The sequence below is a fragment of the Haliotis cracherodii genome, unplaced genomic scaffold (assembly GCF_022045235.1).
Source record: "Haliotis cracherodii isolate W230 unplaced genomic scaffold, xgHalCrac1.p SCAF_11, whole genome shotgun sequence".
NCBI classification, from domain to species: domain Eukaryota; kingdom Metazoa; phylum Mollusca; class Gastropoda; order Lepetellida; family Haliotidae; genus Haliotis; species Haliotis cracherodii.
Genome location: NW_027266266.1, coordinates 35,354,418 through 35,368,146, shown reverse-complemented (window position 1 = coordinate 35,368,146; position 13,729 = coordinate 35,354,418). Strand labels below are relative to the sequence as shown.

General features: G+C 38.9%; 1 protein-coding gene across 2 annotated transcripts in view; it reads right to left on the bottom strand.

Moving 5' to 3' along the window:
* Positions 1-12,626, bottom strand: part of LOC139456441 (SH2B adapter protein 2-like) — a 46,158-nt gene extending 33,532 nt beyond the window's left edge. For both annotated transcript variants that reach the window (XM_071238152.1, XM_071238153.1), the window contains exon 1: positions 11,765-12,626. In XM_071238152.1, coding sequence (XP_071094253.1) covers positions 11,765-12,424 — 660 coding nt within the window. In that variant the 5' untranslated portion in view covers positions 12,425-12,626. The remainder of the gene's footprint in view (positions 1-11,764) is intronic.
* Between the last annotated feature and the right edge of the window lie 1,103 nt (positions 12,627-13,729).

Below are 13,729 nucleotides of genomic sequence, written 5' to 3'. Positions count from 1 at the left end.
TGAGACAGTCTGAAAATAACTGATCCCACTTCGCATATTTAATCGAAAATCAACCAAAAACACTGTAACTGTTCACTTTACGAGTAATGACAGAAAAGAGTTTAAAAAAGAAAAGACCTCAGGAAAAAATCTCGTGAGAAAATTTTTCTTACCTGAAACGTGAGTAAGATGTACAGATTAATCAAATAAGCTGCTCATTAAAAGTGTGGGTGAGTGAGTAGGGTTTTACTCAGCAATATCACATATTGTACTAATGTAGTGAATGGAACCAGGGTCTTCCTTGTGCCAAGTGAACACCTTACCTACAGCAGCTACACAACCACCCCTTAAGGTGTGAAACAAAGTGTACAAGATGTAGCATATATTATAATATACAGTAATATGTTTACAACAAACGCGCTTATAACGATCTGATGGATATAAGTGTTCTTCATGTCCCGTACATTTGCTGTACATATGCTACACATATGCTTATAACAAACTTTGGTTATAACAAACTAAAATTAGCAGTCCCTTTGAGTTTGTTATAACTGTAGTATATATATTTAACTTGTGATTTATTGGAGCTTTTATTCTTGGATAAACACACACATGATCGTGATGATCCTGTGAAGGTTTCGGGCACAATTTATTTGCTACTGGTTTTATCGCCAGTCAGCAATATTTAGGTATATCACATCAATCAAATCTTGATCAGACAAACCAATGATTAATATTATTATGAGGATACACTGCAATTCATGCACAATCAACATGTCTGACCACTTACCGTATTTGACATAATAAGCACCCCGCTTTAATAAGCCATATTTGCTGATATATTGGCTAGTGAACAATCCCAATTGGCACCCCTTCCGATTGATCAATGTACACAAGACTTATTTTTTCGCGTATAATACGCACACGTGTGCTATATGCATGGGTGGATGGATGGATGGATGGTGTCTCTTGCAGTTACTCCAATGTATGACCAAGCTGATTGTGTGTTAATGTACACGGACAGTTGGATGGATGGATGGTGTCTCTTGCAGTTACACCAATGTATGACCAAGCTGATTGTGTGTTAATGTACACGGACAGTTGGATGGATGGATGGTGTCTCTTGCAGTTACACCAATGTATGACCAAGCTGATTGTGTGTTAATGTACACGGACAGTTGGATGGATGGATGGTGTCTCTTGCAGTTACTCCAATGTATGACCAAGCTGATTGTGTGTTAATGTACACAGACAGTTGGATGGATGGATGGTGTCTCTTGCAGTTACACCAATGTATGACCAAGCTGATTGTGTGTTAATGTACACGGACAATTGGATGGATGGATGGTGTCTCTTGCAGTTACACCAATGTATGACCAAGCTGATTGTGTGTTAATGTACACGGACAATTGGATGGATGGATGGTGTCTCTTGCAGTTACACCAATGTATGACCAAGCTGATTGTGTGTTAATGTACACGGACAGTTGGATGGATGGATGGTGTCTCTTGCAGTTACACCAATGTATGACCAAGCTGATTGTGTGTTAATGTACACAGACAGTTGGATGGATGGATGGTGTCTCTTGCAGTTACACCAATGTATGACCAAGCTGATTGTGTGTTAATGTACACGGACAATTGGATGGATGGATGGTGTCTCTTGCAGTTACCCAATGTATGGCCTAGCTGATTGTGTGTCAATGTACACGGACAGGTAGGTGGATGGATGGTGTCTCTTGCAGTTATCCATTGTATGGCCTAGCTGATTGTGTGTCAATGTACACGGACAGGTAGGTGGATGGATGGTGTCTCTTGCAGTTATCCAATGTATGGCCTAGCTGATTGTGTGCCAACATACACGGATAGACAGATGGTGTCTCTTGCAGTTACCCAATGGTTGGCCTGGTCCAAACATGGATTTTTTTAAGGGTACTGACTGTGGTGTACTTCACACACATCACAATGTTCAACAGTTCACACAGTGTCAAACACCAGTCATGTCTCAATGTAATAGCTTTCAAGTCACATGTTGGTGAATGTGATCTGTGGTTTACTACCTTTATCATTTGGGTCACCAAGTTTTGACAGTGTGATAAAACATTTACCTCAAACATAACATGAAAAGGACTTTTACTTCCTGGTTGGACTTAAGCTTAAATTATAATATCCACACCCGCCTTTCTATTTGAAGACAATATCAAGCCCTTTACAAACACCAGGAACATGACCAAGCAACCACAGTGTGTACTGAACAAGTGAATGGTGTTTACTGTTCCAGGCAACAAACTCACATGTAATGGCAGACGTAATCAGGGGAATAATTAACTTCCAGATTGACATACATCACTGAGTTGTTAGAATGGCAATGTCAACATCTCTGGGTGGGAGTTAGGTATGAAGACATGCCAGTGTTTGAAGATGAGGATGCTCCTAGGTCCTGGGTCTCTGATGTTTGCTCCTACCTTACCTCAAACCAGGGACCCTTATCAAGAATAGGGCTATGACAAGGGAGCCTCCCCTGACGTTCCTTCTTAATTTCAAACACTGTATGTGCATGACGTAGTGTTTAATATTGAAACAATCACTCCTTTCCTTAGATATAAATATATGATAAAGACAGATTGTGATGGTCCCTCATGATACTTTTTGCTGTAGGTGTGTGGACAAATGTGGAGTAACATGTTTCTGGTGAAGTAGCTGAGCTTTTCTAGGTATGTTGTAACTGAAGCAGGCACCAGATCATGTGGACTTTGCCAACACAGCTAGAAGCCACTCAAAATTACATACATAACTAGCCAATTGCTCCACATGCAGCAATCATAATTGATTGTCTTTTTACATTATTCTATTGAGCACAAAATTCAATGAGCTACTTGTCAGTTTGAACATGCTTTTAAATATTTAAGGGTGCTATAATACTCATTTGGTGATCTCATTAAGGTTTGTTAAAGTAACTCTCTTGTTTCTCATGCTCCTAAAAGTGTCATGCTCTTTACATTTCAAAACAAATAATTAAGTTCTGCTCATGCTGCTCAGACACAAATTTAACAACTATTTTGGGGGGCACTGAATTCTGACTTTTTGGACACAGCATGCCACTGATGGTGTGTCAGAATCCCCGGGGAGCCAAATATGACAAATACCCAGGACATATTATTCATCAATCTAAGTGATCACAACAGGCCATTCATCATGGTGCTCCAGTGCATGGCGGTGGCAGCCAGGCTGGTATCAGGTGTATGTATACCTGGGCTGACTCACCAGTCACTCTACACCTCCTGTGTTACAACACGCGGGGAATGCTCATCACATAACTTGTGAGAACTGTTGTAACCAAGAAGCACTCAGTCAACAGCCTGTATGACCCAGGTTGGTTGTAACTTGAAGTAGCAGGCTTAGACTTGATGTACTGTGTACAAGGAAGTGAAATGTAACCATAGTACATACATCACATATCACAATCTTCACCCATGTCAGCTACAGAATCACTGCCACAAAATAAGTGAAGTGACTTATTCATGTATTGAAGTATTTCTTTGTAACATTCTGTAAATTTTATTATATTTTTTCTTAATTCTGAATGAAATTCTGCTAGACACTGTGTAAATATGAAAAATGCCCAAACTTAACGTGGTACAAGTTGTATATATTTTTGTGACTAAATGCCTTACAGAAACTTCATTTCCATCTTACCAAAACCATGCAGATTAACTTTAAAAATGACCTAAAAATCATTGTATAATTTCATTTCAGATATAAATTTGCATATCTATAATGCCCTCATCCAGATTGTCTGTCTGATAACATTCCACCACAATGTGCTGTAATAGAGTATTGATCACACAAAATGGGCAAATTCTGCAATTTGTCTCCACAATTGTTGACTGACAGAATCCCTCAATAACAGAGTTTGCAATAGCTGCTGTCACAGGTCATTTACAGCTTTCGTCAGATTGGTACAGATTCTGAGAAAATGACCAGTATAAATGTTCAGAGTGAGTGAGTATGGTTTAACTCACCACAAATGGGCTTCACACATTGTTTTGTTTGTTTGCTTGTTGCTTAACGTCTGTAAATAATCGGGTCAGGACCAGACAATCCAGTGATTGACATCATAAGCATCAATTTATGCAACTGGGTTACGATGACATGCATCAACCAAGTTAGTGAGTCTGACCACCCGATCCCACCAGCGCCTCTTTACAACAAGCTTGAGTTGCTGAAGACTAATTCTAGTCCGGATCATCGCAGGAATTCATACATTGTACCCATGTCTTCTGCATGATTATTTTCAAACTCGGTATGATGCAGAAAAATGTCCTTTCAAAACTCAAAAATGTGTTCAATGTCACATCACTGGACTATTCCACAATGTGCATGACATGGTGTACAAACATGCATCACTGTGGCATACATCATAGGGTCACATTGTACATATTTATTACCCATAATAATAAAGGTCATTTGGACAGTCCACAAACACAGATTCCACCATTGTATCTGATGCCATATTGTTTTTGTTGTGTTTGCTGTTTAAGGCCAGTGTGAGCCGGCAGCATTCCATGTATATAACAGCAATCTGTAAACAGTCAAGTCTGGGCCAACAAAACCAGTGGATGAGAGCATGATACAAGACTAGCGTTACTTGTTATGATGACACACAATCATTGACAGAGCTGGACCACCTGGTGCCCCTGTACCACCGTGGATCTACTCCAACTAGTATTCCAAACAATGCATGCACACTAACCAGGAAGAAAATCAAGATTGATAAAAGAATCTGAACCAGTAAAACAACACCTTTATAAAAAAAAAAAAAACCTTTCAAGCTATTACCTAAAAGTATCCTACATCACAGCCGATCTCGTAACACAAGAAAGGTGAATCAAGCTAACCTAACTGCCATGTAAGCAGGAGACGTAAAAATATCCTACATCACAGCCGATCTCGCAACAAGGGAAGGTGAAGACCATTCATATTGATGGGCAGAAAAAAATTGTTTACAGGTAAAACTTACAAAACAATTTGTATGTACAACAATATTTGGTTGAAATAATGTTTGACATTTGTCACTTGATCTGATAAACAATCATCCATGATATAGCTATAGAAATCGATGGAGGGGCATCTGCATCAAAGCTCTCGAGACTGTAACAATGCAACAATGCACCACTGTATTATCAAATGTTTTATATGAACATCAAATTTCATACAGTATCAATACAAGCCTTTATCAAAATTATCTACAAACTGGCATTGATTGATATTAAGCAATATCATATTTCTAGTATTCAATTAATCATATTTGTGTTTAGAAAAATAACATCTGATATTAACAAATGATTCTAAAATAGAACCCACTTTCACTTTTCTCGGTTATATCAAAATTAGGATATATTCGCAATATTTGACTCATGATATTATTTTAAAAGTATTGCATTATACATATTGTACCAGAACTTTCAGGGCAAATGCTCAGCAAAGTCAAGATCATACAATCAGGGCTGCACCATTCCCCCAGAGGAACACTGAACACAGATCACTGAAGTGAACTGATATCGCACTGAACATTATCACCAAAGTAGAAATAGATATCACTCTGATTGGATATCACATGGAACAGATATCCCTGAGATAAATAATTACTACTGTACTGATACAGCACATTTACCAGCAACATCATTGTCTCTAGGTTGAATTTAGATAACATTAGAAAAAGTATAAGCATGATAAGTGAGTCATAAATATATAACTACACTTGATATTTAATATATTCTGAAAATACAAAAAAAAAGTCTTTAACATGTTTAAGGGGGACTAGTTTAGTAATGTATAAAACTACACTGTTAACACCAATGAAGCAGCCATTCTAACAGGGACCTGTCTGGTAGCTACACAGTTTTACTGGTTTGTTTGTTACACCACAGTCAGCAATAATACAGCTACAACACCCTGTAAAGGATCCCATCCGGACAGGACAAACCAGTGACTGATATTATGAGCACCATCCCACTCCATCGGGGCTCAATGACATGCAATCAACCACTGAGCCTGACCACCTAATCCTTTTTAGGTATATCCGCATCAACCTGCTGCAGCAGCAACAACGGACTCGTACAGATAGCCTGCATCACACATCCTGTATCTGAGATTCATCTACATCCTGCTGACACAAGGTGTCTTATCACAGCACAAACAAACAACGGTGTGAACACACTGAGTAGCCTGTATCGTATATCTATACTGCTATACAACATATAATCACAACCTGACAACAGTAAACCATAGTTCTCACCCTGAATAAAGTATATATACTGCTATACAACATATAATTACAACAGTAAACCATAGTTCTCACCCTGAATAAAGTATATATACTGCTATACAACATATAATCACAACAGTATACCATAGTTCTCACCCTGAATAAATTATATATACTGCTATACAACATATAATCACAACAGTATACCATAGTTCTCACCCTGTATAAAGTGTATATACTGCTATACAACATATAATCATAACAGTATACCATAGTTCTCACCCTGTATAAAGTGTATATACTGCTATAGAACATATAATCACAACAGTTTCCTATAGTTCTCACCTTGTATAATGTATATATGCTGCTATATAACATATAATCATAACAGTCTCCCATAGTTCTCACCCTGTATAATGTTACAAGACACAACACCTCTCCATGACTGTCACAAGACACAATAACTCTCCATGACTGTCACAAGACACAACACCTCTCCATGACTGTTACAAGACACAACACCTCTCCATGACTGTCACAAGACAAAATAGCTCTCCATGACTGTTACAAGACACAATAACTCTCCATGACTGTTACAAGACACAACACCTCTCCATGATGTCACAAGACACAATAACTCTCCATGACTGTTACAAGACACAACACCTCTCCATGACTGTTACAAGACACAATAACTCTCCATGACTGTTACAAGACACAATAACTCTACATGACTGTCACAAGACAAAATAGCTCTCCATGACTGTCACAAGACACAATAACTCTCCGTGACTGTCACAAGACACAACACCTCTCCATGACTGTCACAAGACACAATAACTCTCCATGACTGTTACAAGACACAACACCTCTCCATGACTGTTACAAGACACAATAACTCTCCATGACTGTTACAAGACACAACACCTCTCCATGACTGTTACAAGACACAACACCTCTCCATGACTGTCACAAGACACAACAGCTCTCCATGACTGTTACAAGACACAATAACTCTCCGTGACTGTCACAAGACAAAATAGCTCTCCATGACTGTTACAAGACACAATAACTCTCCATGACTGTTACAAGACACAACACCTCTCCATGACTGTTACAAGACACAATAACTCTCCATGACGGTTACAAGACACAATAGCTCTCCATGACTGTCACAAGACACAACACCTCTCCATGACTGTCACAAGACACAATAGCTCTCCATGACTGTCACAAGACAGAATAACTCTCCATGACTGTTACAAGACACAATAACTCTCCATGACTGTTACAAGACACAATAACTCTCCATGACTGTTACAAGACACAACACCTCTCCATGACTGTTACAAGACACAACACCTCTCCATGACTGTTACAAGACACAATAACTCTCCATGACTGTTACAAGACACAATACCTCTCCATGACTGTCACAAGACACAATAACTCACCATGACTGTTACAAGACACAACACCTCTCCATGACTGTCACAAGACACAACACCTCTCCATGACTGTCACAAGACACAACACCTCTCCATGACTGTCACAAGACACAATAACTCTCCATGACTGTTACAAGACACAATAACTCTCCATGACTGTTACAAGACACAATAACTCTCCATGACTGTTACAAGACACAACACCTCTCCATGACTGTTACAAGACACAATAACTCTACATGACTGTCACAAGACACAATAACTCTCCATGACTGTTACAAGACACAATAACTCTACATGACTGTCACAAGACACAACACCTCTCCATGACTGTCACAAGACACAATAACTCTCCATGACTGTCACAAGACAGAATAACTCTCCATGACTGTTACAAGACACAATACCTCTCCATGACTGTCACAAGACACAATAACTCACCATGACTGTTACAAGACACAACACCTCTCCATGACTGTCACAAGACACAACACCTCTCAATGACTGTCACAAGACAGAATAACTCTCCATGACTGTTACAAGACACAATAACTCTCCATGACTGTTACAAGACACAATAACTCTCCATAACTGTTACAAGACACAACACCTCTCCATGACTGTTACAAGACACAATAACTCTACATGACTGTCACAAGACACAATAACTCTACATGACTGTCACAAGACACAATAACTCTACATGAGTCACAAGACACAATAACTCTCCATGACTGTTACAAGACACAACACCTCTCCATGACTGTTACAAGACACAATAACTCTACATGACTGTCACAAGACACAATACCTCTCCATGACTGTCACAAGACACAATAACTCTCCATGACTGTTACAAAACAGAATAGTCTTCAGTATGCCATGTGTGTCACAAGAGAGAATAGCTCTTTAGTACAAACCATCTTGTTTGTAACATCATATCCTGACTGCAGGAACTGCTTACTTATGCTATCAACCACTGGTTTATCTGGTACAGAATTCATTATCTTCAGGCTGCAATGATACTGCTCCAGCATCAATACTGACGACTGCATGAAATACCTTGCACCAAACACGGATTTGTCTAGATCTGCTCTGAGGCCGACTATCGACCCCAAGTCAGTACAACTTCCCAATTTGGAATTACAAATTTTCCCAATTCATAGAGTTCAAACCAATGATAACCAATGTTAAGGCCTTGTAGAGGCAATGCATGCATAGGCAATAAAGAGGATCTAAAAGGCTTTAGTGCTTAGTTTTACACTATTGCATTGAATGCAGTGTTAAAATACCTCCTAATATGACAATAATAATCAGTTTTTCCCAGTTTGAATGCCAAGGGCAATTTGTTTGGAATCCCAGATTAATCTCTGCTAAAGCAGCATTCACTACACTCTTTCTGGCTCCAACATGTCCAAGTGCTACGACAAAGCTCAATAGAATAATATATCCTGCATTGTGTGGATCCCAGATAAGAATATTGGTCCTCAACAGTGTCCAAAATAACTGCCTCCCTGCCCATGTCTGGAAACATTTGTCAGGCTGCATGACGCTTCCCTCCACCTGCCTGACTATCTGGCAGAACATTTTAAGACTACTTACATATTCAATTTTATCATAACTCCCTGTACATGTTGTAGATTATCGAGTAATTGTTTTCATTATTTCAACTGAATCAAGACATGAATTGTGTCTTCTTTTTTTAAAGATTTTTAAATATTCATAATGTCTTAAAGCGGGCCACACTTAAGGGTCACCTGCCCATCTGTCTTGTTTTTTTAAATTATTTCATAGGCTTGTCGTGAAAGACAACTAAACAGATGGGGTGGTCATGCTCAGTGACTTGGTTGACACCATGTCATTGTACCCAATGTTGTTGATAATATCCCATAATATCAATCACTGGGTGCCTGGTCCAGACTCGACTATTTACAGCCAAATGTCAGACAGCTGAAAGATTTTTCATTTTCACACATAAACGAAAATTACAAACTACTCAAGTATTAGGAGTATAGTATTGGTAATAAAATTCCTAGAATATCACATGACCGAGACAATAAAAATATGAGAAACATTTCCATGTATATTTTACTTTGTCCTGTCCCCAAGTCATGACATTCAGTCAAACTGTGCTTTGTTATCTTATAAATGTTTAAGGAGTGGAGTGAGCAAGCATATTATCCAATCTTTTGGGATCAGTCAATAACATATAGGCTGAACAGAAACATTCAGGGTCAGGAATATTTCTGGGGATATGTTTTTGCACCGAAGACTTAGCACACAATTTCATAATATCCCCAAAATCATTCATGATCCCTAATGTTTTTGTTCAGTAGATGTTTAAATAAATGGGGAGGCTACCAGCAATGGGGCCACATGGCCGTATTAATTAGAAGAGTGGATTCATAATCCACTATGTCATCCCTCCAAAATAACCAAAAACTGAACTGAACAGCTTTAAAACTGACGATGTAGTGCCCTGTCAATTAATCATTGTTTCACTCATACAGCACACAAACATTAATCATCCAGTTAACAATATCTCCTAAATGGTGATTGACCATGTGGTCCCTTTAATGGTATCCTTCCCCAAATATACAAAATTATTCCCAATACAAACCCTGTAACAACTCAAATATAACAAGTCACGGATGTATCTTGGAGTTTAAAGTGTCCCTGGCAGGCAAATAAGGTTAAGAATTATTTTGGGATTTTCTTTTTTCATCTATTCAGAGGATATTTCTATCACATTCAGTGAAGCAATCAAGCCTCAAAGCTCCTTCCTTTTTATTGGTCCTGTCATAATGAAATACAAGTAACATTTGCAAAACTACAACATTAATTATAGATAATAAAATCTTGCAGAATAAGAAAATCTTTAATTTTTACTATAAGATTTGATGCAGCCTTTCGAAGCAAGTGTTAAAAAGCCAAATAGACAATAGTATGTAACAACTACCAGTGATTAACACTTAGCGGCTGAAACAACAACTAAAAGAGTTTCAGAAGCATGTAAATAAATAAGAACAGACCAATAGTGTAAGGCATAATTGGGTTCAATTAACACCACTAAGCAGAATGTTTCAGAATCACCTTATCAGACATATTCTGAAAAGCGACTTATAACTAAGGGCATAATAATGCTTGATGGTAGCATAAGATGAATAAACAGTACTGTTTTGCCTATTTCAAAATATGCACATATTTACAACCATGAAAAACACTGCAACAAAGCATTACCAGTATATATATATATATATATATATATATATATATATATATATATGTAACTAATAGTTGATGATAAAAATATTGAACCAAAGAGAGCATTGTTGTACAATAAAAATAGTTTGCATAATGTTAATGTTGTGACATTTACAACATTGTTTCACATAACAATGTGAACAGTATAATCATTTACTATGTAGCAAAGCTCCCATAAACCACCCTGGACCACATCAAATCCTGCCATTACATGCATTAGCATTGAAGAATGAAACCAATGTTTCAAGCTGTTGAAAATTGACATAATAATTTTGTCTTGATGGGATGACAAACAGCCCAGGCCGCGATATTTGACAACATTCCTGCTGAAAAACAGCTGATCTATGCCCCGTGGGGCGCACCCATCAGCCTATAGGAATGTGTTATCAATTGTGGTGTTTAGCCAGACAATATCGTTCCCATTCGGATTAACACTGTAAACAGGGACCACGGTCAAAGTCGGTTGTACTCGAGTAAATTTGATTATTGGACAATGGCAGAGTTGTGAATGACGAAGCCCCGCTGCCATGAATGCCAATATCGACCTATCCGGGAGAACTCCCATGCAGTGACAAGATTGACTTGACTTATGTGGGATGTGTACGGAAAAGCGGTCCTCCAAATATTCGGGAGGCTTGCACACATAAACAGCCCTTAAAATAAACCCCAGTCTTGAACCGTTGTCAGTTATAAACCTAACCCGATTTGTGACATCTCGACCTCGGTTGGGTAAACAGCCGCGATATCCCCAGGAATGCGGGTCTCGCTGGTAAACACAGCCGGTTACATCACAATACGCTGCCTACCTTAGGGGGTGAATAAAATTCCAGCAAATATCCTCCTGTGGTTTTGAGAAGTACTAAACGTGTCCGCTCCCATTTGGATTTTCCTTTAGAATCCTCGCCGCTGAGAACATTGACAACCCCCTCTTTTTTCAATTCGATTTGTCCCTCGGATTTGCTCGTCAATTTTCCTTGTTTCGATTTCTCATGTTTGTGCTTGTGTTTTCTGTGATTATTGTCAGATACATCAAGCTCGTCTGAAGATTGCTTAAATAATCTCCCTCTTCGAATGTTTTTAAATGATAATCTGCGTAGTAGACTTTTGTGTGTTTTTTTGGAAGGGCTAGCCTCTTCGAGATGTATGTCCTGGTCAGTATAATCAGCCGAGCCATTTTCATGAGGGGGGGTTTCCTCGGGTACAATCAGTTTGGCTTCAGCACTCTGATCTAACACAAAAGACGATCTACGAATTTCAAGGGCGAATTGACGTTGAAAACATTCCACAAATTTTCGGGAATAATCACAGGGGTCCCGAGAGTCCGTTAAACTGGAACTCCTTTGATATAAGAGGAAGGATCGCACAAACTCCTGAGCTGCGGCCTTCGCATGCTGTTCACAAAATAAACCCCATGGTAGATGAGGTGGTGGGGACTCAACCCCTTCGTCTCCATTCACTGTCGCCATCTCTACCTCATCCCCTCCATGGCTGGCGTGGTCACCGGCAGGGACACAACTGCTTCTGATTGTCGTGTTTTTACGGCGAAGATCATCTAATCACGTCTACACTCACTCGGCACACACAGATGCTACTAAAGAAACAACTACTCATAAAAGTTGTACTCGCTCGCCGCGCTCTGTTGTGACGCGCCTTCCGCTATCACGTTATAAATAGATGAATGTCAACAACGTAAGAAAATAGAGGCAATCGCGTTTACATGTATGTTTTTGTCGACATATATTTTCACATAAGACTATTCCTAGCTTCTTGGTTCTCGTAATGAAGAAGGCTTGTAAACTATAATTCAGGTGTGTTGTCGCGAAGTGCGCAAAACAGAAACGCTCATAGAATATTAACACGCCGACATCCACCGTCCATGGCTAACTTCTGTCTCCAACAAATCCACGTTTCATCATTGGGACTTATCATCGCCATGACGGAAGGGTTGTTTTCGCGTCAACTCTGAAATGCTAAATAGGTCAAATGTGAGACCCCCATCTTCCGCCTCAAAGGTAAATGTTCTCGCTTCGGCCGCGGGCATCGTGACTGGCGCTACGCCGAGTGTCGGGCGGTAGAGCGCATGCTCGCTACTTACTTAAGCGCATATTTCTCATGTCGGTATATGTTTATAAGGCTACACAGAGACCTTATACCGACGGTCTCTGGGCTGCATAAAAATAACTGTTTCTCGGGCACATTTTCTTAATAGTGAGAAAGAGGGTATGACCTATTTTTATTTTTTTTAAAGTTATGAAAACAAAAGTGTGGAAGGAACAGTTTTATATTTCTCCACTAAGAATACAAACCAACACATTTGGGCACACACTGAATAACCTCCAATACATTTGTATTGTCAGGCATTTTATTTTATGGATAACAGAGAATGCTTTTTATGACGCGGGAACTCTTAAATATATCTATATTTTTTTATCGGTAATAAAAATGTGTTGATAAAGTGACGCGTCGATGTGTGAGAAACATTTCCTGTTTTAGCCTAAGGTAACCCGTATATTTGATTGAACGTCCAGCTAGGCAAATACTTCGTTTTTGTCGGTCGTGGTAGCAATGGAAAATAAGACGTTTTATGCATAACAAATTAGATTATACTAATTGTGTTAATGTGAAGATGTACTCCAATGGGACAAGAGCATTGGAAAAAATGAAACAATTATACATATTTGTATATATAAGAAATGAACCTCTCGGCAATATGCATGTTATCTCCAGATTATGACAAACCAGGATGCATGGAGTGAATGAATAAATGTTCG